The 21,353-nt window shown below is 39.1% G+C and overlaps 1 protein-coding gene across 1 annotated transcript in view; it reads right to left on the reverse strand.

Moving 5' to 3' along the window:
* Positions 1-21,353, reverse strand: part of PRTFDC1 (phosphoribosyl transferase domain containing 1) — a gene marked incomplete at its 3' end in the record, with an annotated part of 95,167 nt that overhangs the window by 66,870 nt on the left and 6,944 nt on the right. The window contains 4 exon segments of the mRNA XM_006101995.1: positions 13,646-13,709; positions 13,711-13,799; positions 17,790-17,823; positions 20,133-20,239. Of these exon segments, the coding sequence (XP_006102057.1) occupies positions 13,646-13,709; positions 13,711-13,799; positions 17,790-17,823; positions 20,133-20,239 (294 nt within the window).

The following is a 21,353-nucleotide window of genomic DNA, read 5'->3' on the forward strand; positions in this document are numbered from 1 at the left end:
TGGTGGTCCCCTGCTCAGGCCTGACACCTCGGCCAGAGATGTCAGGCCTGGGCGAGGGGCCAGCGATCGGAGGGTGATGGGGGTCAATGTCTCTGGCCGAGGCATCAGGCCTGGGCAAGGGGCCGATCCCGTGATCGGAGGGTAATGAGCATCACGCCTCTGGCCGAGGTGTCAGTCCTGGGCGGTGTGAACTACAGAGGAAACACCTTTTCTGATGCTCATTGGCTAAGTTCCCTGTATGCCACTGGTAATATTCTTAGTAACTTGGGTAATAAGAATCCAAAAAGGTGATCTAGGGTTTTTCACCACACTCCTGGCGAAAAAAACGAGGTCCACTGCTGGAAGACTAAGAAATGTCATATCCTGCCCTAGCCTGTTTGGCTCAGTGGATAATGCCTCGGCCTGCCCACCGCTGGGTCTGGGTTCAATTCTGACCAAGGGCATGTGCCTAGGTTGCAGGCTCCTTCCTGGCCGGGGCCCAGGTCAGGGCTCATGCAGGAGGCAACCAATCAAAGTGTTCCTCTCACTTTGATGTTTTTCTCTGTCTTTCCCTTTCTCTTCCACATTCTCTAAAAAACAATGGAAACATATCCTCAGGTGAGGATAAAAAAAAAAAAATAATAAAAATGTCATATCCTATGAAAGACACATCTTGAAAATGCCTAAAGAAAGTTGTCATTTTTTCATGGTGAAGGGACTGGAGTCCATGTTGATGAAAAAACCTTGGTGGCTGCAGTGACTGGCAGTGGCTGCAGCAGCGGGGTGATGGGGCTGGTGCCTTCCCCTGATCAGCCCGGTCACCTCCCACAAATGGAGGCCAGACTGCAGCTTAGGCCCGCTCCCCAAAGGGAGCAGGGAGCGGGCCTAAGCCGTCAGTAGGACATCCCCTGAGGGCTCCCAGTATGTGAGAGGGGACAGGCTGGGTTGAGGGACCCCTCCCCCCCCCACTGCACAAATTTCGTGCACTGGGCCCCTAGTTATATTATATGAGTAAATCTAATGTAACTAAAAGAACCATGCATAGTACTATTATAGTAAAGAGAGATCTTAATTTAAGAATGTGTGCAAGCAATATTAGGCATAATTTATTCTAGTATATGTGTTCTGTATGTAGTTATTAGCCTAACAATGGGGCTGGCAGAAAAATCATCAATCAATTTGAAATGTGTTTAAATTTATCCAATAAAAGAAACAAACTGAATTACATAATGGTTTTCAAATGAAGATATACTCATTCATCTATCATTACTAACAATTCCAATTCTTATAAAAACACTACCTAAAAACATCTAAAATTTTATCCCTGATTGCTGGTCCAAATTGATTTGCATTAAAAGTGAGCGGATTTTGCTTTAAATAAAGCAATAAAGCTAGGATATGTTTCTTTCATAGTTAAGTATTTCCCTTTCTACAATTCAACAAGAGTCAAAAGTAATTTAAAGAACTGATCAATAGAGGCATAACTAGTATCTTCCTGAGTGACTTCGTCTCAGAAAGCAGCAGAATAAGGGAAAAACCTATTTCTATCTTAAAAATTATCTTAATAGGAGGAGGAGAGATAACATAATACATTTCATCTCTTAGCTCTCTTAAACACAGGCCCTGAGGGACGTCAGAAGTGCTCCCATCCCAGAATTCTAGCTGGAGCAGCTTCTGCGTGTCCCTTCCAATTCAGTGCCTCTCCTCATTTGAAGAGTGTCTGCAGTGAAAACAACATGCAGAGGTTAGTAGGCCACCAAAGTTTATGTCAGTACCTCCAGCAGGGACTTCGGAGAGAGGAAAAAGTAATTCCGGGCTTCGACATGTCACGCGCCCACCAGTACTTCCCAGGCCTGTATAGATGAACATGTTTTGCAAAGGCCTTGCTGACTCATCAGGCTGCAGGTCTCCTGTGACGGCCCAGCCTTTTCCTGAGGTTTCTGCCCAGTCATTTCTCTTGTGGTGTGAGCTTTTGGGCCCTTTATGTATTATTGTGTCCTTCTTCTCACCAAGAGTCATCCTGTTTTCATGGTACTATTCTCTAGTTTTTCAATGTCCGTTTGGATTCCATTTCTGTTCTTGAGGAGAAAATAACACTAGGCAAACAAAAAAAGAAAGGTTTTCAAAATTTCCTCCCAATGAATACCAAATTAATAAACAGAAAGTTAAATAATTCTTGTCCTTGAAAGTTATGAGTCTCAAACATTTTAATATATATTGACATTACCTAAGTTGTTAACTGGAATATTACATTTAATAATGGAAAACTCATGCCATAAAATAACCCATACTATAAAAGAAGAATAAAAACATTAAATTTGAACTGTATTATAGCACAATGACCATTATAAAAGATTTTTTAAAAGATTAATTTCCCATACTTTCCCCAAGTCATTTTATTACATCCTACTATTTTTTCCTCTCCAAATCCAAATAATTTCCTGGTAATTTCTTAGCATATAAAGACCATGTGTTTTATGGCCCTGATGCTAGGTTTTATATTCTATATCAGTTACAAAATGTTGATTAAAAATAGCCTAACATGAAATAAGGGCAAGGATTTTTGCTGCCTGCAATTATTTTTGTGCTTAAAATTAGAAATTATATGGACACAATTAATAAAACACCACATTGTATCCCTTTTTGGAAAAGGATAGGTACAAGTAAAGAAAAATGACTGAGAGCATTCTTACTATATATAGGCAGCATGCTTCAGTTCCAGGGGTCCGGAGCACACACGGGAAAGATAAATGGGGCAAGCAGGGACATGCGGTACAACTGAAACCCTGAGGTATTTGATGGAATCAGGATGGAATCCTCTACACACACTTTCTGGTGGGCAGGTCCTGCCTGGTTCCAGGTTCTGCAGCCTTCTAGCAAAGTCACTTGACCCCGGCCCCCACCTCATCTACTAGCTCAATCTCAGTGAACCTCTCAGAACAAACCCAATGTTAGAAGGGACTGGAACTCGGAACCGTGTGTTGGGCAGGCAATGGAGCCTAATGCCTCATGGCTGTATTTGCCTCTCCTGTTGGCTTTGGCATTCTGCCTTGTTTTCAAGATCCACAGCCCTTTGTGTGTGCTGGGTTTACACCTTGTCCTGTCTTCTATGCCCACGCCCCTTCCTGGAAACTCACCCAGCACTCCTAAAAAATTGGGGAGCTCCCTTCTCCTGCTTGTCCACCTCCTAGGCACTGCGGTCCATTTTCTCACCCATCGCTCCAACAGGCAGCCGTGGTGTTGTGGTTACAGGAAAAGCTTTAGTTTGGGAGTGTGACCGACCTCCACTTCCCAGCCGTGTGTTCTTGGGGCTCCAACTAACCTCTCTGGCCTTTATGTCCTCACCTGTGAAAAGGGGTGTTAGTAGCACCAACTTCATAGGAGTCTTGGGAAGGTATAATGCGTTAATACATATAGAGCGTATGAGATAATAGTTGGCCATAACACATAAGCACTCAGTGAATATTATATTTTATTAGCAGTTGAACCAATGGTAGGACACAAGCTCTCTGATCCTACCAGCCTAGTTTTTGGAGCTCTAAAGGCTGTGGTGTTTCATCCCATCTCTCCAGTAGCTATTACACCTGCCCCAGAGTGCATTCCTCAGTAAGCCCCTCTCCAGGCTGGGTCATGTTCCTGACCCCACACTCACGCCTAGCTCATGGCAATCCCTGAGTTAAGCACAGCTCTGTCTCCAAGTGGCCTCTGAAAATCTGATTGCCTCTATAATTTAATCATTACATTTGCATTATTCTCTTACTTGCCTTCTCAGTGTTTGCTTTTCATAAAGAAAGACAAACCCTTCAATAAGCATCTTTATAGACAACGAAATGTGAGTACAAAAATGTACATTAATAAAATGCATAGATATTTTATATACATAAAACAAATATACACTTGCCTTGGACCCGTCCAGCACCCCAAAGAACAGGGGACCTCTCTTTTCCACCTGCCCCTCTCCAAAGATTTAAATTGGAGTCCTTTTCCTCATCCTATGCCCAAGCTGGTATTCTGCTAACGGTGGACTTCCTCTCTCAAAAAGTAAAGGGGGCCCTTTACGACATGGAAGTAGTTCAGTGAGAGGCCTGTCATAGGGCAAAGTGAAAACTACTCACTGAAACCGAGGATGCTGGGTCCGGCTTATCTGTCCTGTCCCCATTCCTCACGAGCACAGATCATCGGGGACTGACTCGGACCCTTTGTTCTGAATTGTGGGAATGAGAGAAAGTGTGTTAGCTTTTCTCTTCCCTCCAGGGATTAGGTTTGTGGCCAGCCCTTAGCTCTAACGAGCCTCTCTAATGAAGATGCCAGCTTCCCTGGGGGCCCAATCCCCAGCATGGCAAGTCTCAGTCTACTGCAGCCACATTTTGGATTGTATTTTATTTCCAGAAGCGTTCTCTCGGTGCTGCCAACATGCAGGAAGTATTAATTAATACAAAGCAGTGCATGTTCAAACAGCAGGGGGGAGGGATCTAAGGCCATTGCAGCCTGCTTAAAATAAAATTCCTCTTCAGTCTTTAAAGCCTCGAAATTCGATGAAGACTTTACTTTGCTCACAGCAAAATTGGTAGGAAACAAAGAAATCTGAGGACTGCCCCCCTGAATTGCACTCTATCCTCACATTGCATTGTATATAATAAACCTTTCATTCATGGTGACATTTAAAAGGAAATAAAGGGGAAAAAGTTCTCAAATAATACATCCACATACAAAGAGTTGGCTGAGAAGTCACGTGCTGGCACCTACTCCCCACCAACTTCTCAAACTCTCGTAGCTCTCCTGCTCCAAGCCCCGTAGAATAGATATTCCAAAGGCCTCCCACCCCTTCCCCATAGAGCTTTCTCAAAACACACTGAAGTGGAGAGCTCAAAGGGCAGCTGAATACCTATTTCTTTTTGATTCAGGTTTTTAGACCCTCAGGAGTTGGTGAAGAGCTTGGCTCTCAAGGTTCCTGTGCAATTCTGCTGGGTTTGTCTTCCTAAGAGGGGAAGCTTGAAGTGAATCCCGAGGGGCAGCAAGTGTCGTCAGGATTCATATGTTTAGAAAACTTCCATGGTGTACGGGGGGAAAGAAGAGGAGAAAGTCCTGGTTTTGCATAACTTACAGGAATACCTACTGTCAATATCTGTGATTTATTTTCTTGGAAGATAATTCTTCACAGTTTACTAACACAACATATAAAACATTTCAGAAAAATGAGCAGTTAGTTGTCTATTTACAGATACTGCCATTCTTCCAGAAATTATGGGAGCTGGCTTAACTGAGTTCAGTAAATATCAAAATGAAGCTTAGGAAAAAATGATGCTGATTTGTTTGGTGAAATTCTCATCCTTTTAGCCTATTACATCTCCACACATCCACACGTCTCTAGAGAACAGGATGTGTTAGTGGCCTCAGGCTTGGGCTCTGGAATTGAACGTTGCTTTGAATATTAAATCTTTCATTTAAAAACATATTAATATCTTATGAAACAGTAACATTTTGTGGAGAAACCTTAGAAAATCCTGTGGGAAATATTGATATGCTGCGAAGGGCACAAGCTGGAGAGACCGATGGGTCTGGGCTCTGATGCCACCTCTGCTACTTACCGCTGTGTGACGTTAGGTGAGCCAATTGTCCCCTCTGAGTCTCCTTTGCTTCATCAATAAAAGAAGAGATGAGAGCTACCTAGCAGGGCTTGCAGTCAGGATTAAATGAGATACTAAATCCATCTAGCAAGTGCTGCATAAACATTAGTGGAAAGACAGAAGGAAAAAGGACAAGGGATGAAAACTCGAAATGTTAAGGAACTCAGGTTGCCAGTGCCTCATTTCATTAAGGAACAGGAGTAAGTTGGCCACGTTCTCCAGTGATTTAGCCTAATGCTAATTTCCAAATAATCTTTGTCTAGATTGCTATCATTCATGCAAATTCATGTCATGTCTTATGGAAAATTTAACAAAAAGACAAGTCAAATTACCTAAAGCCCTGAGATGTTTGGAGCCATCCATCCCTCAGTAAGGTCCTTTAAGAAACAGTGAAGGGCATCAAACAATGAGAACCTTCTGGGGAAAGAGCTTATATTGCTGATGGCTGCAACAAGAGAAACTGCCTCAGAGTAAACTAAACTTTCATCTTTTTTTTCCTCAAAAAAGAAATTTAGAAAGAATCATAGAGCAGAAGGGTAGGAGAGAATAAAAGCATCCAATGCTTTTGAACAGAACCCATAACACTACCCAGAGTCCTGATTGCCCTTCAGAAATTTCTGAAGGAAGAAAAAGACATTTTAGTGGCCATTGTTTCTGCTGAGATGTCTGCTCCCTATTAATAGGTTTGAAGATATGCAGGAGCACCAAACACCCTCAGAAAAAAAGACCTAATCCTGTTCCCCTTATTTGGTGATATTTATTTTCATGAAAGATCTTTTTCCATCCCTTTACTTTTAGTCTGTATGTATCTTTCATTCTGAATTGGGTCTCTTGTAGACAGTACGTATTGGGTCTTATTGCTAGGTTAGCAATACTTATATCTGACAAAATAGACTTTAAAACAAAGGCTATAGTAAGAGACAAAGAAGAACACTACATAATGACATAGGGAAAATCCAAGAAGAGAATATAACCCTTGTGAATATTTATGCACCAATGTAGGAGCACCTAAATATGTAAAGCAAATCTTGATGACATAAAAGGAGAGGTTGAAAGTAACACAATCATAGTAGGGTATTTTAACACAGTATTGACAAACAATGGACAGAAAGTCAACAAGGAAATGTTGGCCTTAAATGACACACTAGATCAGATGGATTTAATTGATATCTTCACAGTACTTCACTCCAAAGCAGCATAATATACATTCTTTTCAAGTGCACGTGGAACAGTTTCTGGTATAGACCACATGTTAGGACACAAAACCTCTCAATAAATGTAAGAAGATTTAAATCATATCAAGCATCTTCTCTGCCCATAATGGTATGAAAGCAGAAATCAATCAGAAGAAAAAACCCTAAAAAACACACAAAGACATGGAAGCTAAATAACATGTTACTAAAGGATAAATGGATTAATCATGAGATTTAGGAAGAAATCAAAAGATACCTTGAAAGAAATGAAAATGAGAACACAACAACCTCAACATTTCTGGGCACAGTTAAAGCAGTCCTAACATGACTACCTCAAAAACCAAGAAAAATACCAAATAAACAATCTAAGTTTACACTTAAAAGAACTTGAAAAAGAACAACAAACAAAGCCAAAAGTGAGTATAAGGAAGGAAATAATAAAGATCAGAGCAGAAATAAATGAAATAAAGTATAAAATAAACAATACAAAAGTCCAATGAAACAAGAGTTAGTTCTTTGAAATGATAAACCAGATTGATAACCTTTAACCAAGAAACCTTTATCAAGAAAAAAAAGAGAAGACCCAACTATATAAAATTAGAAATGAAAAAGAAGTAATAACTGACACCAAAGAAATACAAAGGATTATAAAAAAATATTATGAACAAATATATGCCAAGAAATTGGACAATCTGAAGAAATGGATAAATTCCTAGAAATATACAAATAGATAATCTTCCAAAACAGAATCAGGAAAAATCAGAGAATCTGAATAGATGGATTACAACTAGAGAAATTGAACCAGTAACAAAAAAAACAACAACACAAAAACAAAAAACAAAACACCCCAAAACTCCAACTAACAAAAATCCTGGACCTGATGGCTTCACAGGTGAATTTTACCAAACATTCAAAGAAGAAATAATACCTATCCTTCTCAAACTATTCCAAAAATTCAAGAGGAGGGAAGACTCCAAAGCTCATTTTATGAGGCTAGCATTATCCTAATTACAAAAACAGATAAAGACATGGCAAAGAAAGAAAATTATAGGTCAATATCCCTGATGAACATAGATGCTAAAATTATTAACAAAATATTAGCAAACCACATCCAGCAATACATTAAAAAGATCATCACCATGACCAAGTGGGATTTATTCTAGGAATGCAAGGTTGGTACAACATCTGAAAATCAATAAATGTGATAAACCACATAGACAAAATGAAGGATAAAAACCACATGAACATATTAATAGATGCAGAGAAAGCATTTGATAAAATCTAGCACCCATTTATGATAAAAACTCTCAGCATAGTGGGATTAGAGGGAACATACCTCAACATAATAAAGGCCATATATGACAAACCCACAGCCAACATCACACTCAATGGGCAAAACTAAAAGCAATCTTCCCCTTAAGACTGAGAATAAGACAGGGATGTATGACGCTTTCACCCTTCTTTCAACATAGTACTGGAAGTTCTAGCCACAGCAATCAGACAAGAGGAAGATATAAAAGGCATTCAAATTGGAAATGAAGAAGTAAGACTGTCATCATTTGCAGATGATATGATACTGTATATAGAGTATCCTAAAGACTCCACAAAAAACTATTAGAGGTGATAAATGAATTCAGTAAAGTAGCAGGATACAAACTAAATATCCAGAAATCAGTTGCATTTTTATGCAACAATAATAAACTATCAGAAAGGAAAACTAAGAATGCAATCCCATTTAAAATTGGTTCAAAAATACCTAGAGATAAATTTAACCAAGGATGTAAAAGATCTGTGCTTGGAAAATTATAAAACACTGAAGAAAGAAATTGAAGAAGATACAAATAAATGGAAGCATATACCATGTTCATGGATAGAAAGAATTAACATAATTAAAATGTCCATACTATCCAAAGCAATCTATAGATTCAACACAATTATTATCAAGATACCAATGGCGTATTTCAGAGAACTTAAACAAATACTCCAAAAATTTATATGGAACCACAAAAGACCCTGAATAGACACAGCAATCTTGAGAAAGAAGAACAAAGTTGGAGGAATCATGCTACCTGATGTCAAACTATACTACAAAGCCATGGTAATCAAAACAATATGGTACAAAACATCACTAATCAGGGAAATGCAAATTAAAACCCCAAAGAGCTATCATCTCACACCTGTCAGAATGACTATCATCAATAAATCAACAAAACAGTGTTTTCGAGGATGCAGAGAAAAGGGAACCCTAGTGCACTGTTGGTGTGAATGCAAATTGGTGCGGCCACTGTGGAAAGCAGTATGAAGTTACCTCAAAAAGTTAAAAATGGATCTGTTTTAATACCCAGAAATTCCACTTCTGGGAATATATCTGAAGAATCTGAAAACACTGATTAGAAAGATATATGTGCCCTTATGTTCATTGCAGTGTTATTTACAATAGCCAAGATTTGGAAGCAGCCCAAATGCCCATCAGTAGATGAGTGAATAAAAAAAGCTGTGGTACATTTATACAATGGAATACTACCAGACGTAAAAAAGAAGGAAATCTTACCTTTTGTGACAGCGTGGATGGGCCTGGAGAGTATTATGCTAAGTGATAAGCCAGTCAGAGAAAGACAAGCACCATATGGTTTCACTTATATGTGGAATCTAATGAACAAAACAAAGTAACAAAGTGGAGGAGACAGACTCATGGATACAGAGAACAGAATGATGGCTGTCAGCGGGGTAGGGGTTAGGGGCTGAGTGAGAAGGGTGAAGGGATTGAGAAAAGAAAAAAAGAAAGACTCATGGACACAGACAACAGTATAGTGATTGCCAGAAGGAAGAGGGGATAGAGGGAGGTAGAAGAGGATAAAGTGGGGATGAATGATGGCAGAGGTGACTTGACTTTGTATGGTGAACACAATACAATATATAGATGATGTATTGTAGAATTGTATACCTGAAACTTATATAATCTTATTAACCAATGTTATCCCAAAAAATTCAATAAAAATAAATTTAAAAAAACTGGAAAAGAAAAATAAAATCATCTCTATTCAGAGAAGAGAAATTATTGTCTTTATAGAAAATTCAAAAGAATATATAAAAATAACGTATTAGAACTAATAAGAGTTTTGAAAAGTCAATTTTTAATCTGAAAAATCAATAGTATTTTTAATATACCAGTAATAAACACTGGGGAATCAAAATTCAAAAAAACTTACCAAATATAATAGGAGCTAAAACATTATATATTTAGTTGTAAGCTCAAGAAATATGTCTGAGATCTGAGTCTGAAAAACTAGAAAACAACTGTTATTAAATAAGACTTAAATAAGTTGGAAAATATACCCTGTCCATGGATTGGAAAACTAAATAGTGTTAAGATCTTAATTCTCTTCAAATTAATCTATAGATCCAAATAACATATTATTTTGTAGAAATGAACAACATGACTTGAAATTTTATATGGAAAGGCAAAGAAGCAGAATAACTAAAACAGTTATGAAAAAGAACAAGGTTGGGAGGACATATGCTACCTGATTTTCAGACATATTATATAGCTACAGTCATCTAGGATAAGCACATATATGAACAGAACTGGATAGATTGTTCAGAAATAGACTTACACATATACAGTCAATTGATTGTCAAATGATTCTGGAATAACTGGATATTCACTTGTAAAAAAATAAATAAGAACCTTGACCTGTATCATACTAATTAACACAATATGAACCATACAATAGTTTTAAATCTAAGAGTATGAAGCTTCTCAAATACAACAGAGAACAATTTGTGACCTTGAATTAGGCAAAAGTTAGTTAGGTACAAAAAAGCATGATCCACAAGAAAAAAAATTGATAACTGATAACTGGAGTATATAAAAACGTTTAAAGTATGATCTTTGAATAAAAAGCCCTGTTAGAAAAATTAAAAAGCCATCCACTTCCTTGGAAAAATTATTCAAAAAATTAAAAAGTATATTCCTTTATCTAATAAAGGATCTGAAGCAAAAATATATATAAAGAACTCTCAAAATTCAACAATAAGGAAGAAACCCAAATTTTAAAATGAGCAAGATATTTGAATAAACACTTTATTAAAGGAGCTATATGAATATCAAATAGGCAAATAGGATGAGGTTATATAAATCACCACAAATTGTATGAGGTCATGCAAATCACCATGTGAAGTCATGTGAGGAATCATCACATATTGGAATGGGTAAGATAAAAGAAAATAAAGAAAAAAATAAAGAAAAACTGGCCATACTAAGTACTGCTGAAAATGTGGAAGAACTGGAAAGCTCATATACTGCAGGTGGGAATACAAAATTATTCAATCTCTGAAAAGTGTTTGGCAATTTCTTTATACACTAACTGCATGACCCAGTAATCTCAAGAGAATCTAAGACATAAGTGCACACAAAAACCTGTGTGTGAATATTTATAGCTGCTTTATTCATAATGATCCTGAAAAGAAAATAAACTAAATATCCTTTAGCTGATGACTGGATTTAAAAGCTATGGTATCCTATATAATAAAAGGCTAATATGCAAATCGACTGAACAGCAGACCGACCGGTCGCTATGACACTCACTGACCATGAGGGGGCTCAATGCAGGAACTGCCCCCTGGTGATCAGTGTGCTCCCACAAGGGGAGTGCCGCTCAACCAGAAGGCGGGCTCACAGCTGGCGAGCACAGCAACAGTGGTGGGAGCCTCTCCCTCCTCCGCAGCAGTGCTAAGGATGTCCAACTGATGGCTTAGGCCCGCTCCCCATCAGTTAGACATCCCCCGAGGGCTCCTGGACTGTGAGCGTGCGCAGGCCGGGCTGAGGAACTCTCCCTCCCCCCACCACCCTGAGTGCATGATTTTCGTGCACTGGGCCTCTAGTATCTGTATAATGAAATCCCTCTTGACAATAAGAAGAAATGAACTACTGGTACACGTAACTATGAATGAATCTCAAATGACTTCTGCAAGATTTAGATTTTCTAAGGCTACATGGCATATAATTACATTATATGACATTCTGGAAAGAGCAAAACTCTAGAGACAGAAAATATATCAGTGGTTGCCAGGACCTGGGAGTTAGGGAAAGGGTTGACTTCAAAGAACACAAGGGTATATTTTTTTGTGTGGTGAGAAACTATTCTACATCTTGATTGTGGTAATTTACATGACCCCATGCTATTGTCAAAGTAGGAGAGGTCGATGGGGGGAAAGAGACATATGTGATACTTTCAACAATAAAGAATTTAAAAAACAAAACTCAGAACTATAAGCTAAAAGAGATGACTTTTCTTGCATGCAAAGTATACCTCAATAAGCCTGATTTTAATTTTTAAAAAGATTTTTAGAAAGCTGTTTGCTTGGAAAAAGATATAATAAGGGTCAGAGCCAAGTAAATGAGAAAAAAATTATATAAGAAGGAAGCACAACTACTTAATCCAGGATGGAAGGAACCCAAAGAGAGAAAAGGTTTTCAAAAAAGATGACACTCATAAATTAGGGTTAAGGTGCTTGCAAAAGATAGCTTCACCCTGGCCTGAGAAGTCATCATGAAACAAAGAAACACAGAGTATCTTAAGAGATAGAAATAATTTCCAGCTGCTCTATAGCTGAGGCAACTGAGACACGGAGAGTGGTAGGCAGAACTCTAAAGTGCGCCCACCCCATTCGGGTCCCCTGCAGTACACACCCAGTATAATCTCTTCCACTTGAGTGTGGGTGAGGCTTGTAAATATCATGGGAATTCACTCCCATGATTAGGGACTAGTCAATTGACTCTGAGTTCATCAAAAGGAAGTTTATCCTGGGTGAACCTGCCCTAATCAGATTAGCCTTTCAAGGAGGGTCTCCTGCAGTGCCGTGAACTGCTTATGGAGGAGGTAAAGACCTCTAGGAGCTAAGAGGTCTTAGCCAAGAGTTAGGGGGAAACAGGAACTGAATTATGCCCAAACCCAGTGATCTTGGAAAAGGACCCCAAACCCCAGGTCAGATCAAAGCCCCGAATAACACCTTGATTTCCTTTGGCAAGACTCTGAGCAGAGAACCAATGCCCAGACTTCTAATAAGATGATAAATGTTCCTTTAAGCCACTAGGTTCAAATTTGTCATATAGCAGTAGAAAACCAATTCAAAGAGTGAATTAAAATGTGCAAGCTAGTTTAATCAATGTGAATACTCTCATGGCTGTGACTCCAATAGTTCTTCACCCAGTAGTAACACAGTTTTAATGACTTGCACTGAATGGAAAAGCATCACAAAAGGTAACATCACAGAGAGAAGAGGTGAAGGCTAAGGGGATGACATCTCTGGAGAATACTCTCCCTCAATTCTGTTCAGTGGTGGCCAAGAGAGCCCAGCATAGACTAGTGAAGGGGCCCCTGGTCTTGTCTCATCGTACATAGTAACTCACTGATCCCACAGCCTTCCCTTCTCTACATCAAGGCCATGACTGCAATCATTCAAGTATTAACGCTCTCCTCTCTGGGCTTAACACTCTCACACAAGTCTCCAGGGCCAACAGTAACAACCAGGGCAGAATTCACTGGACTTTCTTAACACGTATTCTTAACACACTCACTTGTTAAGCTGGGCACAGGAAGTAACCACTCAACTTTACAACCATAAAAGAAACATGAATCATTCCTGAAGCATCTTTCCATATAGGTTAAAATAGATAGTAGGAGTCCCACCCCACCCTAAAGAATACTATTTGAATTACAGGTTGCAGTATCTTGCAAATTTAAAAGAATTACAATCTTAATTTTCATAACATTATTCGTTCTTTTACTCTATAAAGTTGTTCGTTTGAAAGGTCATATAATGAAAATAGCACAAATAACTTACCCTGTAACGTTTTAGTCTGATGAAATCAACCTTCATAGAGACATAGCTATCTGAACTTTGACTGATGTTCTATAAGATCCGCACAAAACCTGTAACCTCCTTTAAGCACACACACGATCCTAGGTTCACAGCATCCTACATCTTCAATAATATCCTAGCCAGATGCTCAATTCTGAAAGAAGGAATGAAAAGATATGCTAAAGCATAACTATTTCTGAATATTTTTGTTCCTTTTAGAAAAATGCATGATGTACTATACATATTAGATTACACAGGAAGATGTGGAGAAGAGCTTGGGAGACAGAAGCCTGCAGATAAAGCAGCTTTGTTCAAGTCTGACAAAGAGAGAGTGTTCAAAACATATTTCTGACAATTACATCATCAATGGCACATTGTTACTCCTCTGTGTCACAAAAATGATTAAGGTGTAAGCTATAAAGTCAAAGGTCATGGCTGTTGTTATTTTATCACCACAGAGGCTGGTGGCTAAGCTTAATGCTGTGATGGCATTTGCTGATAGTATGCTCACTTTATGGCATGGAGAAAGGAAATGGAGAATGACTCACCCACCTTGCAACATTAGAGACGGGAAGAAAAAACCCTTAGTAACTATCAAAAGAATAACATTTGCCTTATATTTCACAAAGATAACACATTACCTATGTGAAAGGTGCCCCAGCGTACAATTCCAGTAGGCACCATTTCCATGAAATGCAATGTGAATGACGCCTCTCAGAGTTATGCAAATGATGCAACCTTGGGTTGGTACCCAGTATTTAATTTGGAACTTTCATTGTATTTTCTTCTAATTGTTTCATGTCTAGAAGTCCACTGTTCATGCACCCATACAACATTAAAACCTACTGGCACCTCAAGTAGAATTAGATTTAAAACAAGCTGAATGATCTGAATATATATATATAAAACGTTATATTATGAATGATTGACATATGTTATGTAATTACATAATATATTTTATTTATTATATACATTTTTATCCCTCTTTTATTTTAAAAAATTATTTTAATTTAAAAAAATTTTAAATTACAGTTGACATGCAATATTGTATTAGTTTCAGGTATACAACATAGTGATCAGACATTTATATAACTTTCAAGGTGATCACCCTCATAAGTCTAGTATCCATCTGACATCATACATAGTTATTACAATATTATTGACTATATTCCCAATGTTGTCTTTTATATCCTTGTGACTGTTCTTATAACTAGCAATTTTTACTTCTTAAACCTGTCATTTTTAAAAATATATATATTTTATTGATTTTTTACAGAGAGGAAGGGAGAGGGATAGAGAGTTAGAAACATCAATGAGAGAGAAACATCGATCAGCTGCCTCCTGCACACACCCTACTGGGGATGTGCCCACAACCAAGGTACATGCCCTTGACGGGAATCGAACCTGGGACCTTTCAGTCCGCAGGCCGACGCTCTATCCACTGAGCCAAACCGATTAGGGCACCTGTCATTTTTTTTGATCCCATTATAAATGTTTTATATAGTGTGTGTATACACACCCAGATATACATATAAAATGTCAGCCATGGTTTCAGGTTCAAAATATGGTAACCAAAAAATGTACATCAGCATGCCAGATATTCTATAAAAAGGACATTTGTTTCCAGCATGATAGAATGAGGAGGTCAACATGTCCTTTCCACAAACAGCAACTATAAAGCTGTAAAAAACTATTAAAAACAACCACTTCACTCTGGAAATCAACCAAAGGCATATAACAAACTGAGAATCATTTATACATGAAAACATTGAACACTGGGTAGAAACAGAGCAAGTCTATGGATTCTTGCCCAAGAATGCTCCCATTGTGTTCCCTAGCTCCCCAACTCTGTTGCTCAACCAGGTAGCTCAACCAGGGTGAGGCACTGACAGAGGGAGCTTACCTGACATGTGAACAGGGAGGACTAATGACTCAATTTTTCAGTATTTGCAGTCCTGTTTGAGCAACTAACTGATTAGACCAGTCTGGGATTTGATAGGGAATTCCAGGGGATTGGAGTCATAGGAGAGAGCTACACAATAAACTCTTAGCATATCCCAAACTGGCCAGAGCTATGTGTACACACAGCAGAGTCTAGAGTGGGCCTAAGCTTCCTACATGTCCCTGGATGAGGGAGCCTGTAAGCATATTTGGAGGAAAACTAAGGAAGCCCAGGGGAATGTAAAAGGCAAGAAGACTTGAAAAAGGCTGGAAATCTGAATGTGTTTGCCAACCCTTACACACATTCATCAGCAGAGAGTGGAAGCCTTACTGGCTCAAAGTGTTTAAGTACAATTTCTAACTAATCTAAGCCTGAAGGCTAGGCTATTTAGACAGAGGGGTGAACCCTAGCAAGTGAGGCTTAAAAACAAGAAAAATAAACTGCACATCATCAAAGACCAAACATTGTGGGAGACATATATTTCACAGAGTGAAAGACCAAAAAAAAAAAAAAAAGGAGAACAAGCAATGAATAGAAAATAGTTACATATATGATAAATATTAAACTATAACAATAATCACTTTAAAAGTGAGTGGTCTATATACAACAATTAAAAAGCAAAAACTGTTAGAGTGGATAAAAAGCCAAGCGCTAATATATGTTATCTGCAATATACACACTTTAAACATAAAGACACAGACTAAAAGGATAAAGACATACCATGCTAACATTAATCAAAAGGAAGCTGGAGTTGTTATATTAATTTCAGGCAAAGCAGACTTCAGAGCAAGGAAATGACCAGGAATAAAGAGGAAAATTGTATAATAGAGAGGTCAATTCTCCAAGTAGACATAACAATCCTAACAGCAGTATCAAAACACTGACAGAACTGCAAGGAGAAATAGGTGAAGCACTATTGCAGTTGGAGACTTTAAAACCCCCCTCTCAGTAACTGACAGATCCAATAGGCACAAAACAAGTATGGATATAGTTGAACTGAACAATACCATAAACCAACTGGGTCTAATTGACATTTATAGAATTCTCCATCTAACATTCTTCTCAAAAGATATCAATAAGAAAATGAAAAGACAAGCCACAAACTGAGGGAATGTACTTGCAAATCATATCTTCTTCTATATATATATATATAAAACACTAATATGCAAATAGACTGAACGGCGGACAACTGAACAACCAAACAACCGGTTGCTATGATGTGTGCTGACCACCAGGGGGTGCATGTGGAACATGGCAGGCATCGGCAGCAGGTGGCAGAGTGCGGAACATGGCAAGCATCAGCTGTGGCGAGATGGTGGAGCAGGTGAGCGGGGGCGCCAGACCAAGGCAGGGCGCCGGTTGCTGTCATCGGGGAAAGCCTCTGGCGGTTACTAAAAATTCTTTGCTCCCGTGCACTGCTGTCCCACCAGCGCTTGCACCCGCTGCCAGCGCCCGGTGCCAGTCCCGATCGCTCGGCGCCATCAGTGGGTACAAGCAGCAGCTGCCACCAGCCCTGATTGCCACTGGAGGGCTTCTCCATCTCCCCCTGCTCCTGAGGGGCAATTGGGGCAGCAGCTGCCACTCACACCCACTGACGACACTGGCCCCGCTCACACCCGCTGCTGGCGCCGGCTCCAATTGCTCCGCTCTGTCAGCGGGTGTGAGCGGGCCGGCGCTGTCAGCGCATGGGAGTGGTGGCGGTGAGAGCGGGGCTGTCAGCAGACAGGGGCCACAGTGGGAGGGACTGGGTGGGGCACAGAGGATGGGCCGAGACCCGCCCTGTGCCCACTGCAGCCTGGTAGTCCACAGTTCCTTACAGGGTGCATGAATGCGTGCACTGGGCCCCTAGTATCTGATAAAGGACTTGCATCTAGAAAATATAAGGAAATCTTACAACTAACTCAGTAAGATGACAAACAACCCAAGTTAAAAGTTGGCAAAAGACTTAGGCATTTTTCCAAAGAAGACATATAATAGCTAACAAGCACACTAATCATTAGGAAAATGCAAATTAAAACCACAATGAGATACCCTTATATATCCACTAGAATGGCTATAATTAAAACAACTGACAATACCAAATGTTGGCAAGTGTGTGGAGAAACTGGAAACCTCATCATTGCTGGTAGAAATGTAAAATGGTACAGCCAATTTGGAAAATAATTGGCAGTTTTTCAAATTTACCATAAAACTCAGAATTCCACTGCAAGGAATCCATCTAAGAGAAATGACAAGATATTTCCACACAAAGAATGTTCATAGAAGCATTATTCATAACAGCAAAAAATTAGAAATCCAAATATCTATCAACTGGTGAATCAAAATTAAATATTGTATAGTTTAATTTATAAGAAATGCCCAGACAAGACAAATATATAGAGAAAAAGAAATCAGATTAGGTGATTGTCTAATGCTGAGGGTAGGAGCAGAGATTGAGCAAACAAACTTTTTGAAATAATAGAAATATTGCACTAGCCAGTTTGGCTCAGTGGATAGAGCATCGGCCTGCAGATTGAGGGTTCCTGGGTTCGATTACAGTCAAGGGCACATGCCCATATTGTGGGCTTGATCTCCAGTAGGGGGCGTGCAGGAGGCAGCCGATCAATGATTCTCTCTCACTGATGCTCCTATCTCTCTCCCTCTCCCTTCCACTTTGAAATCAATAAAAATATATTGAAAAATAATAATAAAAATATTATAAAATGATGCTAGTGATGGTTGCCCAATGCTAAAAATTTGCTTTAAAAAAATCATTAAATCATTTACCTACAGTGGGTAAATTCTGTAGTATGTAAATTATATCTTAATTAATTCATTTTAAAGGTTTGGATGGGCAATCCTGGGCCCCACCCTGGACCCCACCCCAGACCTTTGAACCAGAATTTCTGGATATAAAGCTTAAGAATGTACCTTTTAACAAGTTCACTGGGTGATTCTCCTGTACAGGGATCTGGCTTTGGATAACCTAACCAGAGCTCAATCATTTACTAGATCAGGTTGCAATTAATTTAAGTCATAAAATTCAGGTTAGAAAAGTAGGAATTTGTTTAAACCATGGGGTTTCCATCCTGGTGTTAAGAGAAATTCTTCTGAGAGTTATTAAGAGGTGACCAACTATAAAGATGCCCACAGTACAACAAAAGTTGGTTTAATTGTTAAATTCAAGGAAGTCCCCCCCCCCATAATTTCCATATATTTAAATATAAATTGTCAAAAGGAAGATTTAGCAATTTGGGAGATGCAAATTTCCGAAGTTTATTTGATCACAAAACCTTTTTTTCCTTCTGAAGATCAGCACTTGTATTTCAGAGAAAGCCATATTAGGCATGGGAAACCCCAAACTAGACCTTACTTTAATAATATGCTCAAGTTTGAGAGAGAACACACAATATCCAAGTCTTAGAATTTGAGTGAAAGAATGACGTTTCCTTACAGACAGAAGTAATCACCTAGCTTATTGCAAACTTTCTTTTGGCCGAGGACCTATTTCATAAAGTTAAATTTTAACTCAGAAGAATATAACACATGAAAAAGGAGGGGGCAGAAGTTTAAGTTTATGGTTTAAGGAGAGGTAGAGTGGGAGCCCAAAGCCTCCATTTGCTCCTACTTCCCTGTGCCTCCCCACCCTGATTTCTGGGTCTGGGAAGAACTTCTGTGATTCCTGGGAATGCACTGTAAAACCCACGGAGCTTGCTCTCCATATAAATGTGAAGGCTTACGAATGTAGAAATTAGAGGTACATGGAAATTTAACAGTCTGGGCGTTAAGGCCACTTTGTGAAAGGGGCCTGGCCTCTATTTAAACCTTGGCATTTTTGGTGGGCTGAACTGTATGGGGTCTCTCTGAAACCAAGGGCCAAACAGGGGTGACTTAGGGGCTTAGAACAGAGAGAAAATGTTGGCTTTAGGAAAGCCAGTCAGCTAGGAAGGAGTCAGAGGCTATCTATGGAGACAAATAAGAAAGAACTAGAAATAGTATTCCAGAGAGAATTCTGGGCAGATCTTTTTAAGCTGCAAACATACCTGTTCCCAGAACATTACCACTGGCTGGGAAATAAAATTGTGCACAGACTGGTTGACCTCTGATACATTACTTTCTCCGAAATAAATACAAGTTCTCAGGAAAAGCCAGGGCTTTAGGGGCGTGTCCTCTGAAGGCAAAGATCACCTCTTAACTCTCCCTGGTTAACTGGAGAGTCTACAAAATGTGAGGCAAAGGTACCTGGGTGAGAAGCAATGCTTTCCCAAGTTCCATTTTCATCAGTTTGTCTAGGACATTGTTATCTTGAGACTGTTACTTATAATGTAATACTTTATGTATGGTAGTATTTCCTCTGAACAAATGTCCAGGTAAACTGTTCAGGTAAAGCACAGATTGTTTGTGTTTCAAATTCTCTGCCCTGAAAAGTGCTGTCTACCACTGCATAAAAGAGATCCAGAAACAGGGTCTTAAATTGTATTGCATGATTCACTAAAGAGACAGTCCACCCAGTACAGGGCCAAGCCCAACAGAGGAAGTAACACTCACCGATCCACAATGATGCCATGAGGTATGAGGACATATTCCAAATCTCCATAATAGTGCTGTGGGTATGTAAATAAATTCAAGTCATACCCTGGCCAATCGTCCATAATCTGCAAATCAAATGATTTTGGTTATGGCATTTTTTTCATTGGAAATTTATTTTAAAACCATAAATAAACAAAAAAGTGTCATTAAAAAACAAAATAATACCCCAAACAGAAAGTAGTCCTATGATCAATATGGCATTAAATTATATTCTGTGAACCTATGAAAAGTTCAGTGGGACAAGGTAATTTTTCATTCAACTTGATAAAGGACCTAGTTGTGGGAAACTGATATAGGGTTAAGCCTCGGACTGACCTATTGGCAAAGTCACAAACAAGTCCCAGCTTAAAGGGCACAGTCCTCTTAGCATAATTAGGCTTGACCTTATAACACTCCCTAGATCTTATCTGGGAAGCTAATGGGCTGAGGAAGTGCAGGAAGTGTAACCATGGTCAAAACAAGTGAAACTCACAAGAACTGTGTAACTATGGTAACCACTACCTTGTTTACCTCTCACTATAAAAAGTTTGGTGAGGCCTGAGCACAGTGGAAGTCCTTCTCCTCGAATTGGACTTTTCTGCCTGGTCCCCCAATATTTCCAAATTATCTCGTGTCTTTTCTCTTTCATTTGTGTGCGGCTCCTCTTCCAGACCCAAACCCTGAATCACGCAGGACGTGGAGGGAAAAACTTATGATACCTAGTACTAAAGAACACAGAGTACATGTATAAAATACCTTAATTTATGCCTTAATTATAAATGTTATCATGACTATAACGTGTATTACTATAGTATTATATATACTATTACATTTCCAAGCATTGTGTAAGCCTCATTTGCCTGAGAAAGATTACCTATTAAAAATACATGTCTCCGGGGATTAGTGTAGACCCAAACTTCTGAGTCATCTAATCCTTCTTGTAAAGACTTCTACAGGACGTACTATGGTGGAAACTAAAGTCAGTCTTATTGGGAAACAGTTGCTCCAGGAAACTGGCCCATTCAGGTACTGGGAAGACTGCAAGCAAGTCTTCCTCTTGCTTAGGATAGGATGTGCAAGTTTTATGGTTAAAGTAGTAAAGTGAGAGAGAAAATGAAGGTGAAGATGTTACTTTTACTCTCAGATCTTTAGGAAAGGATGCAACACAACAGTTTGAATGCACCTCAAACCTACCATGCT

This window comes from Myotis lucifugus, unplaced genomic scaffold (genome assembly GCF_000147115.1).
Source record: "Myotis lucifugus unplaced genomic scaffold, Myoluc2.0 scaffold_390, whole genome shotgun sequence".
Lineage (NCBI taxonomy): Eukaryota > Metazoa > Chordata > Mammalia > Chiroptera > Vespertilionidae > Myotis > Myotis lucifugus.